The sequence below is a fragment of the Ipomoea triloba genome, chromosome 13 (assembly GCF_003576645.1).
Source record: "Ipomoea triloba cultivar NCNSP0323 chromosome 13, ASM357664v1".
Lineage (NCBI taxonomy): Eukaryota > Viridiplantae > Streptophyta > Magnoliopsida > Solanales > Convolvulaceae > Ipomoea > Ipomoea triloba.
Window position 1 is genome coordinate 31,772,364 of NC_044928.1, and position 19,341 is coordinate 31,791,704.

The 19,341-nt window shown below is 40.0% G+C and overlaps 3 protein-coding genes across 3 annotated transcripts; 1 reads left to right on the top strand and 2 right to left on the bottom strand.

The window, feature by feature from the left end:
• Positions 1-101: 101 nt before the first annotated feature.
• LOC116001496 lies at positions 102-2,412 on the bottom strand. Its single transcript, XM_031241367.1, has 2 exons — positions 235-2,412; positions 102-134 (listed from the first exon to the last, which is right to left on the bottom strand). The coding sequence occupies exons 1-2, from the start codon at positions 2,410-2,412 to the stop codon at positions 102-104; spliced, it is 2,211 nt and encodes a 736-aa protein (XP_031097227.1).
• A 101-nt stretch (positions 2,413-2,513) lies between these two features.
• Positions 2,514-4,610, bottom strand: LOC116001497. Its single transcript, XM_031241368.1, has one exon. The coding sequence runs from the start codon at positions 4,608-4,610 to the stop codon at positions 2,514-2,516; it is 2,097 nt and encodes a 698-aa protein (XP_031097228.1).
• A 3,789-nt stretch (positions 4,611-8,399) lies between these two features.
• Positions 8,400-15,718, top strand: LOC116002486 (receptor-like protein 4). The gene is made up of 9 exons (XM_031242633.1): positions 8,400-8,648; positions 8,787-9,872; positions 10,181-10,331; positions 11,701-11,772; positions 12,407-12,475; positions 13,179-13,247; positions 13,731-13,808; positions 14,055-14,260; positions 15,181-15,718. Exons 1-9 carry the CDS (start codon positions 8,576-8,578, stop codon positions 15,285-15,287), a joined length of 1,911 nt encoding a protein of 636 aa, XP_031098493.1. The 5' UTR covers positions 8,400-8,575; the 3' UTR covers positions 15,288-15,718.
• Positions 15,719-19,341: the final 3,623 nt, after the last annotated feature.

Below are 19,341 nucleotides of genomic sequence, written 5' to 3' on the forward strand. Positions count from 1 at the left end.
TCTACTAGCTTCCCTCCGTCGTAGGACCAGATCTCCTACTTGGAAATACCGTGGGTTCACTCGACCGTCATGGGCTACTTTGGCATTCTTCTGATATTCTATCAACCTCCGAGCTGCCATGTCCCTTTTTTCGTCTATGAAATTGAGTTCCGTACCTTGCATCTCATCATTCTCTTCCGGATCGTAATTTTTCTCCCGAGTGGTGGGTAGCCATGCTTCAATCGGGACTCTTGCCTCGAATCCATACGTCAGGGAGAAAGGTGTCTCATTCGTTGCCCGACGCGGGGTGGTTCGGTACGTCCAAAGAACATACGAAAGCTCATCAACCCAGCCTCGACCCGCAGTTTGCAATTTCTTTTTCAACCCATCCAAGATCGTCCGGTTGGTGTTCTCCACTTGACCATTTGCTTGCGGGTAAGCTACGGCCACCCGGGTATGCCTTATGCCCAAATGAGCCATGAAGTTTTTAAATGGCCGGCTGTCAAATTGTGTCCCGTTGTCTGTGATCAATTGAACAGGTACCCCGAAACGAGTAATCACATTTTTCCAAAGGAACTTTTGACACTGTTGAGAAGTGATAGTTGCCAGCGCCTTTGCTTCCACCCACTTGGTGAAGTAGTCGATCGCCACGATCACATACTTTTTGCGTCCAGCTGCCATTGGGAATGCTCCGATCAGGTCCACTCCCCACCTCGCAAATGGTATTACTTCGCTGACGGGTTGATAGTAGGTGGCTGGTCGACCGGGTAACTTGTGAAACTCTTGGCAAGTGGCGCATCGTCGAACATACTGCTCGCAATCCAAGTTGATCGAAGGCCAGTAATAACCCATCAGAATGATCTTTTGCGCGAGTGTTCTCGGTCCTTGATGGGCAGAACAGATCCCCTCATGAACTTCTTCCATCACAATTTTCGCCTCATCGCTGGTTAAACACCGAAGAAGCGGTCCACCATATGATCTTTTGTAGAGTCTATCATCGACCAATTGGAAGCGCGGTGCCCTCAACTTAACTTTCTCATCGACCAATTGGAAGCGCGGTGCCCTCAACTTAACTTTCTTTGCCACCAATTGGAAGCGCGGTGCCCTCAACTTAACTTTCTTTGCCCGGGAGGGGAAGCGCGGTGCCCTCAACTTAACTTTCTTTGCCCGGGAGGAGTCGTCAGGTACCCTCAACTTAACTTTCTTTGCCCGGGAGGAGTCGTCAGGTATAGTGCCGTTGGCGATGTAATTCTTCAAGTCGTCGTCAGGTATAGTGCCGTTGGCGATGTAATTCTTCAAGTCATACATCCAGTCTGGCTCGCCTATCTCGACCGGTCGGACCTCTATGACGTCAATGCTTGGCGCTCTGATTTCTTCAATGCGTGCGATCTTGGACACGTATTCAGGAGCTTCTTGAGTCAACTTCGAGAGCATGTCAGCGTCCGTGTTCTCCATCCTTGGTATTTGGATCAGCTCGTATTTTTTGAATTGTTGTAATAGTTCGAGCGCAATATCCTTGTACTGTATCATCCGGTCCTCCTTTGCATCGATCGTGCTGGATAGCTGTCCGATTATCAGCCGGGAGTCTGATCGTGCCCTTAACCGTTCGGCCTTCATCTGCTTAGCCAGTCGCAACCCGCCGATGAGCGCCTCGTATTCTGCTTCGTTATTGGTAGGTTGGAATTTGAAAATCAAGGCTTGATAAATCTTGAAGCCCTCAGGGGAGGTGAGCACAATTCCACCCCCACATCCCTTTTTGCTTGACGACCCATCAGTAGAAACTTCCCACCACGGTTCTTCCAGCGCAGTCGGTCGGTCGGGTTCCGGGTCGCGTGCGGTGCACTCGACGATGAAATCAACCAATGCTTGACCCTTGATGGCAGGACGGGGCTTATACTCAATCGCGAACTGGGTGAGCATCATAGCCCATTTGATTAGTCGCCCTGACGATGTTGGATTCCTGAGGATCGTTCCCAACGGTTGATCGGTTAGCACTACTATCGGGTGAGCCTGGAAGTAGGCTGCAAGTCTTCTGGCTGTTACCCAGAGCGCCAACGATGTCTTCTCAAATTTTGTGTACCTCAACTCCGGTCCTTGAAGAGCTTTGCTCACGTAGTAGATCGGCTTCTGGATTCCCTTGTTTTCTTCACGGACGAGTACGGAGCTGACCGCTCGGTCGGACACAGCCAAATAAACGAACAAGACCTTATCTTTCTCTGGCTTCGAGAGGACTGGTGCGGAGCTCAAGTACACCTTCAAATCTTCGAAAGCCGATTGACACGCCGGCGTCCACTCAAAGCCATTCGATTTTTTCAAAATCTGAAAGAACGGTAGAGACTTTTCGGCTGACTTGGATAAAAAACGGCTAAGCGCTGCTAGTCGACCGGTCAGTCGCTGAACATCCTTGATTGATCGGGGGGGTTGCATCTCCATTATCGCTCTGACCTTCTCGGGGTTTGGCTCGATCCCCCGTCCCGTCATCATGAACCCCAAGAATTTTCCCGTCTGAACAGCAAAAGTACACTTACTTGGGTTCAGACGCAGGTTGAAATTTCCATCACCCTGAATGCTCGGGCAAGATCGGTAGGATGAGTTTCCTTCAGTCGACTCTTGATGAGCATGTCATCCACATATGCTTCCATAGTCGATCCGAGCAATCCTTTAAACAACTTGTCACCCTCCTTTGGTATGTAGCTCCGGAGTTCCGCAGACCAAATGCCATTACCACGTAGNAATTCCCTTCTTTCACTCGACAGGTGCCTTTTCTTTTGCTTGACCGGTTTTGAACCTGGCTGGATTGATAAGCGGTGGCAAATGACAGATCGATCAACCCCGGGCATGTCTTCCGGTCCCCAAGCAAAAACATTTTTGTATCTCTGCAACACTCCAACGATGTCTTCTCGTAGGTCGACAGGGAGTCCTCGACCGATCTTGACTACTCTTTCGGGTCGGTCGGAGTCAAGTATGATTTCTTCCAATTCTGAGGCAGGTTGTGGTTTTTCCTTCAGCTCTCCATGGTCGACCTGCTGGGATATGGTGTGAATCCTGCTTTCCTCCCGGTCCGACTGTTTGACCGCTCGCACGTAGCATTGCCGAGCAACACGTTGGTCTCCTCGGGCCACTCCAATCCCATTAGGTGTATGGAACTTCATGCACAAGTGGCTCATGGATATAACAGCAGCTGCGCGAGTGATGCCTGGTCGTCCAAGTATGGCGTTGTGAACACACTTCAATTTCACTACCACAAAGTCCATGGTAGTCTTCAATACGTTCGGTTGGCTGCCCAACTCCACGTCCAAGCGGATGACTCCCTCTGCTTCTATGGAGTCGCCCGTGAAACCAGACAGCGGGGTCCGAATGGGGGTTAACCGATCGGTGGACAAACCCAATTGTGTAAAGACATCAAAGTATAAAATGTTCACCGAGCTCCCTGTGTCAACCAGCACCCGCTGGACATCCGTTCCGCTGACATCTAGTGTGATGACGAGCGGGTCATTTTGGGCTTCCCCATGGAGTGGTAGATCATCGTCAGTGAAAGATATTGGCTCTGTACGCTTCTTCTTCTCTCGGGGCTCCGAGTGGATCGTCCCAACGTATAAGTTCCTCGCCCACTGCTTCCTTTGGCGCGAAGAATCACCTCCTTCAGGGCCCCCGTAGATGACGTGGATCACTGGTTTCTTTCCGACCGCCTTCTCGTCAGCTGACCTGGGTGGGACGAATGCCTTGTTGTTCTTTTCGGGATTCTTTTTCCACACATTCCTCTCTGTTTTTCCTTTGTTTCCATCGCCCTTCATCACAAATTGCCCCAACTCTCCATTTTGAATGAGTTGTTCAATGAGCATGCGCAAGGCCATGCACTCCGAAGTATTGTGTCCTTTGACTCTGTGGAAAGCACAATACTTGCTCTTGTCCTCCCCCTCAGGTACCGGTTCTGGCGGGTGGATCAGGTTGCATTGCTCAGCAAACTGCAAAACTTCCACCAGGGGTCTGTTTAGCGAAGTGAAACGTGGTACGTCATCTGGTCGATTGTGTTGTTTGACGTGTTTGAACGGTGGTTTATTTTTCCTCTGATCATGGCCTCTGTCCCGATTGGCCGGCTGCTCATCACGTCTTTTTGCCATGTTGGCTTCGGTGGCGTCTGCATGATGTTTAGCTCTGGTGATGGCCTCCTCATAGGTTCGGGGGGGATTAACTATGAGGTCGTAGTAGAGCGCCCCAGAACACAGTGATGCAAGGAAGGCTTGGATTGCCACCTGGTCCTCCATTGGTTCAACCTCATCAACCTCACGTTCCCATCTGAATAAGAAAGTAGACAACGGTTCTCCCACGGCTTGATTTACCTTGTTCAGGCAGGTGTAAGATTTCTTTCTCGATTTACTTGCAGCGAAGCGCTTTACGAACTTATCGGCCAGCTGGCCGAAATTTCTGATCGACCCCCGCTCTAAATCCTTGAACCATTCGGCCGCCTTACCGACTAAGGTGGCGAAGAAAGCTCTGCAAATGACCGCATCGCTTACTCCCAACATCAGCATGTTGCCGTAATACATGTCGATATGCTCTTGCGGGTCATACCGCCCGGAATAAGTGTGGGCCAACGGGATCTGGAGGTCTTGCGGGTAGTGGGCATTCATGATGTCGTCCGTAAAGGGGGTGGCAATTAGCGGGCATGATGGTTCTTTTCTCGCCCCGACTTTCTCGCGAAGTTCTTATGATGGTTCTTTTCTCGCCCCGACTTTCTCGCGAAGTTCTTGTTGCAAACGATCTATTCTTTCCTGCATCCTGGCCATTTGGCGTTGCAAACGATCTATTCTTTCCTGCATCCTGGCCATTTGGCGATGCAAACGATCTATTCTTTCCTGCATCCTGGCCATTTGGCGACGGGGACTATCTTCTTCATCGGGTCGCCTCTCTTCCCTAGCCGGGGGACTATCTTCTTCATCGGGTCGCCTCTCTTCCCTAGCCGGCCTATCGTTTACTCGACTAGTCCGCCGATCACGTACTCGACCGACCGGTCGTGCCCTTCTATCAGCTGAACGGGCATCCCCATATTGTGCACTTCCAGTGCTGCTTTCTTCCACAGTCCTCCGGGACCTTTGTCTCGCGTGTTCATTGTCATTCTGAGGCCCCAGCCGAGATCTAACACTATTCTGGATGCGATCAAAAGCGCTCCTACGTTGGATGGGATCATACCGACATCCCTCTCGATTGGACCTCCGTGTGTGATTTGTAGATTGGACTTCCTCCAAGTTACGTTCTTGAGGTTGGGGGTGCGACTGTTGCCTCTGGGAAGGTTGGGGCACCTGTTGTTCCACGGCGGGGATTTGAGGAATTGCCATCATTTGGGGAGTGGGTGATACGACATAGTATCCAGGAGTTCCCGGCCACGTTTGGTACATCGGAGTCAATCCTTGTTGTGGAGTTCCTTGCAACGGGTTTCCCCCAAGTGCACCTGGTGTTGGAGTCAGCATTTGGCCCGCTGGGGGCAGCATGGCATATGTTACTGGAATTTGAAAACTCATTTGCCCAGCATGTCCGCCTACATTCGGGTTGACCGGTTGGGTAGGTCGTGCATCTTGCCTTTGGTTGGATGTCAGCTCGTTCATTAGGCTCCTAGATCGATCCAACTGGCGACGTAGATCATCTTCTGGGAGTGCTTCAATCACATTATCAGGGTGAGGCCCAACCTGCCGGGTTGGACTCCCCCTACGCGCATGACTTTGGCTCAAACTTTTCCTGCTGTTCGTCATTTTGAGGACAATAGAGGATTGTGAGAAGAAAGAAAAATAACGGGATAGACGAAGTGACTTGTCCAATCCCCACGGACGGCGCCAATGATAGCGTTAATGTAAACGGGGTCTACGATTACACTACGGATATGTGTGTTACGTGAGGTAAAGGGTGTCGCTCAGCCGGTCAATCGGTCGCTCTACCGGTTAACGACTGAGCGGTGAGAAGCTATGTCGCTCTACGGGTGACGAACAGTAACAATGGAGAGAGCCAGAGAGATCCCCCCTCTCGCAAGTGTCTCTCCCTCTATTTATACTAAGCAGGTCACGTGAGTACTCAACAGATGACATGCGGATGGTCTGACGTGTCATGTCGGCATTGGTCACATCGAACAGTCGCTCTGCAGGATCTCCGTGACGTTTAGGTGCTCGAGGTGGCAGATCAATTACTCACAAAATGCCATCACTTGTCGCCTCGAGCATTGCAAACGATTAGAAACTTCGGGGAGCTCGAATGATTCCTGTAGGTCGGAATCTCCTAGCTCCCTAGTAGGCTGCCCGTAGGGCGGCAATGAGTCAACCGTAGGGTGGCAGCGGGTCGCCCGTAGGGCGGTAATAGGCCGACTAAGTGGTTGCTGACGAAGCGTAAAGTGATCGATGCGGATCGGCCAAGTGGTTGTTGGCGCGTAGAGTGGTCGATGCGGACCGACCGAGCGGTTGTTGACGAAGTGTAGAGTGGTCGATGCGGATCGGCCAAGTGGTTGTTGGCGCGTAGAGTGGTCGATGCGGACCGACCGAGCGGTTGTTGACGAAGTGTAGAGTGGTTGATGCGGATCGGCCAAGTGGTTGTCAAGTAGGGTAGCAAAGTGCACGGTCCGCCTAGTCCAATTGCGTATTTACCCATCAATAGGCAATAAATAACAAAATTCGAGTGAAGTTCATTGACCCCACTCAGATGAATATAACTCGGCCTCTTCTTCTGGTTGAAAAAGTATAGACGAACAGATACTACAATGTAATATGATCAGTTGTTTTTAAAAAAAATCACCCTATTACTATTTAACTTAGGCAACTGATTAGACGCCTTAATCGATAACTCATTTACTCTAAACTCATCTAGTTCTTACTCAATAATCTTTTAAAATTAAGGTAATCTTAATTATCATTATATTCATTAAACCTATAATCATCAGCTCATAGTTTCATCTTTGATGATAGTAAGAAGTAGGTGTATGGTGGTGATGGCTTAGTGAGATAAAGTTAAATTAATTGGGTCATTAATTAGATGCAAGGCAAGTCGCCTACTCCCCGTGACCTAAACAGCTCAAACATAATTCTTCACCAACTAAATAACATTGTCATCACCTAGCTTGTTAGTATAGATAATAATAGACTAATCAAATTACTTTTAATTATATATTTCTTTTTATCTTCTCAAATTAATAAACATATATACACCAAAATTACTATTAGTTTCTTTTTTTTTTTCCAAATTAAAATATCTGTATATAAAAAAATTATCTGAAGTCTGCTATTTTTTTGTTAGACCACGAGATGTCTTAAGTAAACCCTAACTGTAAGAGTCATTTTTAAATCTGTATCATATTCAGATTAATCCTTACTTATACCCGCCTTCCAAATTCTTCTAATTTACAGCAAAGCACATGCATGTAGAGTATTAGTTCATTTATTTGCCCAAGACTTTCCCGTGAGGCCTAAATAATTGTGCATGGAGAGTAGTTTCAAGTTTGTAGGTGAATATTAAATGGATGTTGTAGAAGTTGACATTTTAGCACTAAGGAAACACAAAAATTCATGTATTATCCCGACGAATATATAAATGGTCCTTGCATGAGTGCATGGCCACCACGTCTTGATTATGACACAGTGCAAATTATTAATGTGATGATTGATAAGTGATAATAAAACTAATTACTACTTATAATCGTGCTTAATTCGGTGATTGGGTTTCCCAACTAAATATGCTAGGGCTTTGTACGTTATTGAATATTGAGACAGTAACTAATACATATGTTATTCAAACTTGTGTATGTGTAACAATATTCTAAAATATATTTTTAAATGGGACAGAGTAAAATCTAAATAGACTAATTTCATTTTGTGCGATACAAATATTTGGTACTATATGAAAAAAGAAAATTAAAATAATGCCGCAAATGGTAATTGAATTATCAACAGTGGTGGATCCATTATATTTTCAGTTTACACAATTGGAGAATGAGCTGTCACTTATTCACTTCCTTCCTTGCCCACTTTGGATTTTGTGTACCTTTCATCTTCATTCTCTCTTTGCTTTTTTTGTCATTTCTTTTATCTCAATTATTTTCTTTAAAAAAAATCCGAAAATGCTACTATAAATAAAATATTTTTATATTTGATTTTATGATGTCTTGTGAAAACTCAAAATTATGGAAATGAAATCCTGTAGAATTATGAAAAAACTTGTAAAGATTTCTTATTATATGCGTGAAGAATTATGGAAAGAAAATTCGAAAAGTTATCTCATCTTTAGAATGAGGTAATCTCTCATTCTTCTCATTTTTTACACATTCAAACAATCTAATTTTTGCTTTTAGTGGTATAAATTTATGAATTTTGCCCTTAGATTTTCATCCATTTACAAAATAGCCCCATCGAATTTGATATGTTGTTGACCCCATTTTAGATGTCATAGTCAATTCGTTTATGTCCATTTCGCATCCCGTTAATCTCGCAGCGAATACCTACCAAAAGAGTAAAAGCCAGCCCTCCTATTCCGTCCACGCGCCACCCACCCCGCCGCGACCGGCGGAGATTTTTCCTTCTTATGTGTCCAAACAACCAACAGTGACAATACTATCTCCCATACCATGTCTCCTCTTCTAATCCTTTCTCTCTTCTCTCTCTTTTCCTTTTCTGCAGCTTCTCTGCCCTACCCTTTCAGTAAGCTTTCTTCTCCTCTCCTCTCTCTCTCTCTCTCTCTATATATATATATATATGTATATATACACAGAAATTTGTAACTGCATTGTAATTTATAACTGCTGTTAACTAACTAAACTAACTCATATTGTTTTCCAGCTTACAATTTGCACATAGATTGCGGTGGTCACACTAACTCCACGGACGACTTTAACACGGCGTGGCTCGCCGACCGTTACTACACCGGCGGTGTCACCGCCATTGTGTCGGAGCCGCTTCAGTTCAAGCACCAGCAGGAGAAGACGCTCCGCTACTTCCCTGTCACCTCTGGTAAGAAGAATTGCTACGTCATCCCTGACCTTCCTGCGGGGAAGTACCTCCTCCGTACCTTTACTGTGTACGATAACTTCGACGGGAAGTCACACTCGCCGTCTTTTGATGTTTCTGTCGAGGGTAATTTGGTCTTTTCGTGGCGTTCTCCGTGGACGGAGTCCGTTTCCAGGTCCGGAGCCTACTCGGATCTGTTCTTCACCGTCGCCGATTCGGAGGCCGACATATGTTTTTACAGTATTGCCACTGATTCTCCGGTCATTGCGTCGCTTGAGCTGACTCAGGTCGATCCAGAGTCGTATTTAGTCAACGATAGTACAATTAGGTCCTCGTTGAACACATCTATATTGGTGAATTATGGTAGGTTTTCGAGCGGGTCGGAACAGTGGGGACCCGGATTCAGCAACGATACGGATCGGTTCGGCAGGTCCTGGCAATCGGATGCTGAATTCAGGTTTCGAAATACGGAAATTGAAAACGGGGGAAGTGTTAAGGCAATTTCAGCGATTCAGGATATTGTAAATGTAGACAAACCCCCCAATTATTTCCCGTTGAAATTGTACCAAACCGCTGTAACTGTGGTAGGGGAAGGCCACGAGTTCTTGGAGTACATTTTACCGGTAGATGCAAAGTTGGATTACTTGCTATGCTTCCACTTTGCGGAGATTGATGTGAGTGTAAACCGGAAAGGCAAGAGGGTGTTTGATGTGGTGGTGAATGGAGAGAACGTGACCAGAGTGGATATCTATGAAAAAGTTGGTGGCTTTGCTGCCTATGATTGGAACTATGTTGTCAAGAATTTGAATAGTACTACTTTGAATGTGAGGCTTGTGCCAGTGGTGGGTGCACCAGTAATATGTGGGCTAGAAAATTATGCTATTGTGCCAGCTGATCTTAGAACCGCTCCTGATCAAGGTATGCATGCCACACGGATATGTTAATTTTTTGAAATCTGCATTCAACATCACACTAATTTTGATTCTTCATGCATTTGTTCTTAATTTACTACTAGTGGACTTTTGCTATATATGGATTGAGGAAAACATTGCCAGCATAAAGTTATTGTTAGAAGAATAGATACAACAATGTTATTAGCTGTGCAGAGATGTCTTATCATGGTTTAGTCTATAAAGATTAAATCTTTTGTTGGTTGAGAGGAAGAAATTCTTGCTACTAAAACTTCACTCACTGGGCCTAAATACACTGCTCCCTTTTTTCTCCAGCTGTTGCCATGAAAGCCTTGAAGGAGTCCCTTCGTGTTCCTGACAGAATGGGTTGGAATGGTGACCCCTGTGCCCCTACTACATGGGATGCTTGGGAGGGTGTTACATGTCGTCAGCCTAAAGGTGAATCCAGACTTGTTATATCCCAAATGTAAGTAATTCTTTTCTCTTAATACTTAGTTTGTGTATTGTATCTGTTGGGCAATGTGGGAAGTTTAGGACATTTTCCCTGCTTAAAAAGTTTTTACTCTCTTGGATTGTTTTGATTGAAGCTATAAGTTCTGTTGTCATCCTCAAATATCCCAATGCCATAGATCAATACACTATGAATGCATTGCACAACTACATGAGATGTCAATTGACAAAATATATAGGTAGGATTCTAAGGAATATTGAACTTCAAATTATGAAGAGGCTTCCTGTAACTCCAAAATGATCAACCTTTGAGAATTGAATGCTGTGTTGCTTCACACCACATTTGCCAATATTTTGCAACTTATCCAACATTTAGTACGGATTAGGAAAAGAGAGACAATATGCTGTGGAGAGCTAATAGAACTGTAGAAAGCTACATTGTTGATGGAGTATACACACATGCATGGATTCAAAGTCAAGCACTTTAGGATAAGATATCCCCCAAACATGACACATTTCATCCCTGCATGCAAAAGGTGTTATATGGCCAAGAAACTTGCTGGTCTAGCAGTAAAAGTTTTATTCTTTAACCTCTAACTTTCCTCAGTGAAATGCTTGAGTTGAAGGGAAATTTTATGCAGATCTGCTACATAGTCACTTATTTGGTACAATTGAGTAGAAATGGAAACAAAAAATTTAATCGTTGATGGCTACTGGAATATGTAGTGTGGAAAGGTTACAAATTTCTATTTAGCATTTTGGTAGGTGATATTTAAATAACAAATTTCACACCTTTATTTATTTAACTTAGTATCATAAAATATTTGAAAAAAAAAAATATTAAAATTAAGATCTTTTTAATTAAATATTTTTTGAAATGTATATTATAAAATAAAAATGTAAAAATTCAATCTATTTTTGTAAAGAATATACTAATGTCCTTGTGTATCAATTTACAAAATCAAAATGCTAACTACTAATTTTACCAAACATTTTTGTACAAATAGGTAAGTGATCAATTAGTCAAATTAGCTAATACATTCAGTTTTAACTAACAGCTAATTCTCAAACGAGGCCTCCAACATTTATCTATTCAAAGCATATTTTTGTTTTTTAGTTTGTCCATCCATGCATGAAGAAAGAACTAGGTCACCTGTGTGTGTTGGTGAACACATTGTTCCTCATGATCTAGTAATCATTCTTAATCAGTTCTACCTTGGGGAACTCATTGTTCCTCATGGGCTTCCATCTGTAGAGGTCCAATCGGGATGCCCATTGTTTGGATTATCTTTTGACCAGAAACACTTTCTTTTTCCATATTAATGTATGTTCAGCATTTTATTCTCACTTTCTACATCCTCTTGATTGCTGCTTTATTTTCTCAGTGATCTCGGAAGCCAAGGCTTGAAGGGTTATATAAGTGATAAGATTAGTCTGCTGTCTAATTTGGTAAGCCTGTAAGTATCACTTTTCACTTGTTATTACATATACTATTTATACTAATTCCTGAGTTTTGACAAACTTTAGATGAAAGTTTTATAATTTTTTTTGTTGCCATGCTGGCCTACATTGACTTAAATTTTGTGGCAAATAAACAATCCGGTTCCACCCTCACCACATTCTGTTCTTGTGGCATGGATACTTGTGTATGTAGTATTCACTTGTTTATATTCCAGACCTAGGATTAAATCCATAACTACATTATAACTTTTAAGGATGGAGAAGTTGAAAGTGAAAATAAAAAATTGGGTTACAGTAAAAGACACAAGTACTTAGCCTATGTGTTTAGTCTTGAAGTGAACTTTTGGATAACTTGGACAGTGTGTAGATGCAGTTGGAATTTATGAGGTTGTTTACTGGTACTTTTAGAGCACTGCAATATTTGTTACTATATAAACAATTAAACATATAAACTATCGCTTAATCTTGCTTTTGTTGAATCATTCTGTTTATTTCTGTTCTGGATTATGATTGGTTCATTCTTGCTGTTCTAGGAGTTTTCTTTTCTTTTAAAGATGTCTGCTTTTTGCATTCTTGACATTTTAATTCTGCTTCCTTATTGATCTAATCTCAAACTTTTCTTATGTGCAGGAATTTAAGTTCTAATTCACTGGGAGGTACTCTGCCCCGGGGTATTGGCCAAAAATCTCTTGTGAAGTTGTAAGATAACATACTATTTTCTTGTTCATTCGTGGTTAAAGTTTCTTTTCCTTTTCTTTGCCTGAAATGTTCTTGGTATTTTTCCTTCTGTAATCTTTATGAGTTTTCATGGTTGTAGTGGGAATAACCTCTAATTCTCCAAGTCTAGGCATAGAGACAGGTGGATAGTAGTCTTTAATATCCTTAAGAAATCACTTTGAGTATTTGTGCTGAGGATCTATAATTAGTTCAAGATCTGTTTTGTGTTCTATTAACACATTTTTTCATTGCTAAATTCATAGATAAAATTTTCTATTGACTGCTCTATAGCCTATATATTAAAAGTTTGCTAAGTGATTTTGGATGTATGTTTCTTCGCTTGATCCATACAATGTTTAATGTTATGAAAAGCAGCAATATTTCACTTTGAGCTGTCTTCTTCTATTTTTATGGGTTTTTCTTTTTTTGGGTTTTCAAAATAAAATTCCAGATATCTGTGTATTCTGAATTAATCATTTCCCTCGCAACTAATTTAATATGTTTTGTAAATAAATATTCTTTAATATGCATTAGGTATGAAAACAAATAACAAAAGGCTGTCCTCTAACAAATCTTATCAAGGATTTCCCAATATCCTTGCCCAGTGGCAGCAACTGAGCAGTTATTCCCTCAAGTTTTTTATGCAAATTCTCCATAGTTATTCATCATTTTGATTTTTATGCAGGGATTTATCAAATAACAAATTCACAGGATTCATACCTGATAGTCTTACTTCTTCTAGTTTGCAACTCATGTAAGTTGTTTCTATTTGCCTTTCCATGAATTATTAGTTTGCTTGTAAGTATTTTATAGGCTACAAAACTTTTCCCATGGATCACTTCTAGGGGGTGTTTGTGTAACATTATGTAATCTCATATTATGATTTTGTAGTTCATTTGTGGTCATATTCCCTCTAAATTCTTAATGTGAGATTTCAGCAAACGTGATAATGTGAACCAAACTCATCCTAGTGTTTCCTTGCACTATCCAGCATTCACTTATTAGTCTAATATATTGCTTTTATTTGCTGAATCTAAGTTTGATCTTTTTGACATTATAAAAAAAAGTATGACGGAACCTGGTTAAACGCTTATACCTCAAGAATTAAAAATAATAGTACTTATCTAATTATTTAAATTAGCATGAATTACTTTTGTGTATATGCATTTTGATTGGTATGAACTATAATAGTTAATTAGTTATCTTTTGTACCTTATTAAATCATATACTTGCTCAGGTTATTAAATGGCAATTCACTAGAAGGAAGAGTCCCATCAGAACTTTATTCAATTGGGGTCCATGGTGGAGCTATTGAGTATGTCATACCTTTGCTGCTTCTTTTCCTAGAATCATTTGTTATGCAATTTTTCACTGTTCTAGGCCAGTACATGTCTCATTTAGTTAGTGGACTTGGACCGTTGCATTCTGGTTATGAAAATAGAGTTATATAAATTATAATGCAATAATGTAGCTTCTGAGAATAGTCTTCATCAGTTAGCTCATCTGCAGATTAAACTATGAAGAGTTCTTCATATTCTAATGAACTCCTGCCCTTTTGCAGCCTTTCTGATAATAAAGGGCTGTGTGGTGTGCCTTCTTTACCAGATTGTTCTCTATTTTGGGATAAACATGGTTTATCCACTGCTGGTAAAGTTGGTATAGGCATTGCATCTCTGGTAATCTTTTTACTACTGTTGTGCTTGGGTTATTGGTGCTACAAGAGGAGGCAAAATGATTATGACTTTGGTCTACCACATGAGCTAATGTGTAAGTGGTTTCTAATCAATTGCAAAAAGTTGCATCTTATACATGGTTTCCTTTTGCCCATTATGTCTGCATGAGAAGGCATTAGCTATTAAGTTATGTAAGAAGTAATAACGTTTAGTTTCCTCTCTGGAACTGCATTCAATTCTCCACACTCCGTAACCCACTAGGCCATAACAATTTGCAAAATAATGATTGAAAAGGATGTCCACACAATAATTTAAAGAACTATGAGCTCTTGAGATTGCTGCAAAATATAGTACATAAATGATCTGTTATAACTATCTGGTAGGATCTTTCAAAACTTTCCTAAATCTTAATTACAAACTCACGTTGGGAGTAACACTCACCAAAGGGGAAAGAAACCATGGGTAACTGTGGTGCGACACAAATTTCATTTGATGAAAACATATATGTGCATAAATTTATCTTCTGTAAAGTTGTAGTAATATAGTTGTGAAGATGTGCAAATACTTTGACTTGGTTAAAGTGTTGACAGGCTAGAGAACAGGACCATGTTATAAAGTAAGGCAATAATTATTTTGGTAATTGGTTGAATGTGGTTAATAAATGTAGTATAGCTTTGGTAAGAATGGAAGGTGGGTGTTTAGCTTTAAATGAAAAGATAAAGGAATCCCATATTAACAGATGAGTGAGTAGTGACTAGTCTATTATCACAAACCTCCTTGTGCCTTTTCATAGGCGGTGGGCCTAGAGTGATTGGACACTATATACATTTGTGTTCATGCTTGACATGCTGTGACCACATAGGTAAACTGTTATATCATCATACCTCTCATCTACTAGTCATGGGTTAAACTGTTATATCATCATACCTCTTTATCTTGAAATAAATTTTGTGATTTGGTCTGACATTGTGTTTTTACTGTTTTCTATATCAAATGTATCATTGTCAATAACAGCACTATCTGCAAAGAGGAATAGATATCATAGGCAAAAATCGTTGATGGCTCTAGAAATGGAAAGCCAGCATGCGAAAGGATTCATACCGACTTACAATTCAAACTGAAGACAATTTCTACAAGTGGAAAGTACAGGCCGGGTTTTTGACAGAATACAGCTCCTCCACCCTAAGATCGATGGTATACACAGCGTTCCTTAATTGATAGTGTGAATACAGTGGTGATGATAGAGATGTATGGAGTGGTATGACCAGTGCTTTAAACGATGTGATTTGAGAGCTTTGGCACATCGCCAGCAATATGTACTGAAATGGGGTCGGAGTAGTGGTTTTGGTTGTAGAGTGCAATGTATCCTAATCATTCATGAATGTGCAAAAGGCAAATGCTTCCTCTCAGTCTCATGCATCATGTATCTTACCTAATTCTTTAATTTGGTCATTTCACAGATCAGATATATATATGATGTGAATTCTTGAATTTGTAATAAGATTCATGTGGTATTGAATTGTTAGTTGATATGCATTATCTCTTGCTCGTTTGTTTGTTGCCTGATGCTGATGTTTACGTCGTCCTTTGTTGTACTCACATTTCTTTTTCTTTGGAATAGAGGAAAAGACGTAGTAACTCTCTTATTTAGGCCTAATTTTGTTGACATGTCATCCTCAACCTTCATCTAATTAACCACTAAAACTATTCATTTTTAAAGTGTTAATGCAATTGCATAACAGCTTGGGATAGTTACTACTGTGGTTTATAATATGAGTCATTTCAACCATATGATTACACAATTCAATGGTAATATAACAATTTATAATTTTTAGTAATTAAAATTGTTAAAGGGTATGTAGGGTTTTTTTGGTTGAAAATTGATCAAGTTGAGACCAAAATTGAAGGCCTAACATGGGAATGAAGATGCTGGGAATATAATGGAGAGCTGCAAATGATGACATTGATCACCACTTGACAGCCATGAAGGTGTAAATGAAAGTACAGGTAGCATACTACATATGACCATCTGTGAACATTCCTTACAACTTACATATACATACATATATATATATATATATATATATATATATATATATATATATATATATATATTGAATTCTTTGTGGTGTGTATATATTTGGAATAAAAGGTGGGTCCCCATTGTGATTCAAAAATCAACAAACCAGCCTTAATTGTCTTCCATCTAGTTGGAAGGTTCTTTACATTTTACCAATTAATAAACCACAGTACACCCCCTAGCCTAGTCTAGGTTGCACTTGTCCAACAAATTGAAGTGCTGATCTGATCTGTGAACTCATCAGATCATTTGGTTCCTCCTTCTTTAGGCCAAACAATGGTTCATAGTCCCCTTCCTCTAATGGTCATTTGTCATTTGACAGTGACATATTCTTGGAGAAAATGATAGCTCCAATTAAGTAGATATATAGAACCCATCATTTTTTGTTACCTTCCTTGTCTTATACCTTCAAACCTATCCATTTTGTCACCTTTCTTCATCTACAAATTTAACAACTTACATTTCTACCATACCTACTTCATTACCAAACATAATTACTTTAATTTGTGTTTTTAAAATAATATAATAATATAATATAATGGGTATTCAAATTATTACTAATATGGGCTAATGCTATGGAGACTCTAGTGTTTGAAGATCAATTGGGTGTGCCTTGTTTAAGACTCCTTATTGCGAGAAGAGACTATATATTTAGTCTCTTCTAGCCGTCCTCCTTCCATTCGTCACAAGAGTAATCGTTCAACAGAAGTTGGAAGGGTAATGTATAAGAGAATATAACTGCATCATTGTTGCTGCAACTATCTATAACTGATCCTAGCAATTAATACCAGAGTTGTTGGTTGACAGATATTGTACATTCAATATAATATATAATATTTTCTCTTGTTTGATTATATATAGGGTAGGGAGTTGGAGGTGGGTAGTGTTGGGACATGATAATTATGGAGATGAAAGCACTAATAGTAGGGAGTACATTGAATAAGGGTGTGGCTAGGAAATGAAATAGAAAAGTTAGTGTTTTAGGAACAATGATCAACATAATAATGGTGGTAGTAGCTAGGTAGTCCTTTAATGCAAACCCTACATATATGTACGGAGTAACGTAACATGCATCTCCCAGCTCAGGTACGGTGTTTAATTAGACCATAAAACAGCGATGCTTTAACGTGGCAAACTCCAAAACCTAGGAATGTACGTCACTCGCGTACGGGGACTGTTCTCTGGCCCGCACCCACATTTTCATTAGTGTAGGTATATATGTACCTTTAATTTGATTAACCAAGCTTAGTTAATGGAGTTTAAATTAGCTGGTGATCGTTGTAATTTTAGTTATTGATCGATCGAGTTTGTAAGAATGTTTTGCTCATGATGTGATGCAATATAATAGTGTTAAAATGTGTAACGACTATGTAGTTGATGTTAAAAAATCATTCATAAAAAAGGCACTTTGATAAGCTCACACATCGATTTCACAACAAGCCTTTACCCCCTTTATAATAAACTATTTTTCTAAGTTACTTGAAACCTTTTAGAGCGGGAAGAAACGGGGACCATGTGCTTTGCTGCCTTGCTGGTTATTTGTTTACCATTTAACGTAATATTTTGACAACCAAATGTTAGACTTAACCTTTCATGTTTCGTCCAAAACATTCCCATTATTAGTATCGACTTTATTTCCAATGGCTAAGACCAAATGGCTAATAAAATATAGTATAAAGGAAATTTCCTCTCCTTTTTTTTTTTCTCATTATTAAAAAATGGGCAAATAGGGAGAAAATAAAGAACACGAAAAATCTATTTATTAACATTTAAAAAACAGGTGAAAAATGAAAAAGAGGTGATGTTTTGATTTTTCAAATGAATGGACTATATATGGTGTGTACGTATTCAAGACAAGAACGATATGTCTAATTATCTATAGGGGATGTACAAAAGATGAGAGGTAAGCCACATAAATTGTTGAGTCTAATTAACTTCTTTTTGAAACAAAATACTAATTAACTTAATTACATAAGTATTACTCCGTAATAGTTTAATGGATAGTTAATTAGAAGCGAGGCTAATGCAACCGCGTCGTCGGCTAGGAACACAAATCATAATCGCATGGCTGTGAATGCGTCTACGTGTCTAACTCTTTGTCAGTCTACTATACATTGCATATATGTACTACACCTTTTTAATTTTATTTTATTAAAAAAAACAAATAAAGAAGTCATGAATATTATTAGTCAATAAGAATGGACAATGACTTTTCAAATTATTGGAAGTGTGTATACGAAGATAAATAAATCCTTGGACAATGACAAATTGGTGCTATATATATGGTATATTACGATTTTAATTATTATATAAATTCATGCATATATAAGTTTAATTTGAACCTTAACCCAAAATTTAAAGGTTTATTTATTTATTTTTTAACCATTTTTATCCTAAAAACGGATGAAGGAAGTAAATCACCGGATGTGGGTCTCTCACCATTTCCACGTAACATAAATATTGTTATTTCAATTTTTTTTAAAAGTAAAAATATGAGTTATAACCATATTTGTTTATATAATTTACAACTACAAATTTAAAACTAATATAATAATTTTCAATTCTTTGGAGTCACCTCAGCCAATTCATATTGCAATCAACATCCCTAGATATTTAAGATTGGAATTTGAGATTTAAATGGAATCAAACTTTTTTTATTTAATTTAAAGAATGATAATTGAAGAATGATGCTAAATATGGCAACATGCAGTTTAGACCAATGATATTGGTTGAAGATTACCACTAATTACGTGTCATACAGTGGGCTAATGGGGCCCAGAAACATCTAAGATTCTACCCAATTGCAACATAGTGTCACTGTTGGTCAACAAAAACAACTCGAAAGTTGAAAATAACGTTAGGCATTGCCTCCCAACTTGCATCAGTTTGGCCTAATATAAACCATAACTAGTGGCTCTAAACAAAACTCCATCCATCATTTTTTGTTTCTTCCATTTCACCTACAAATCAACTCTTTTCAGCCAGCCTGTGTACTGTTTGCTTTCATTAAATACTCCCTGCAATAATGTACAAAAACTGAATACTAACATGCTGCAGATTTTGACTTTTTTTTGTAACTGGTTCAAATACTATTT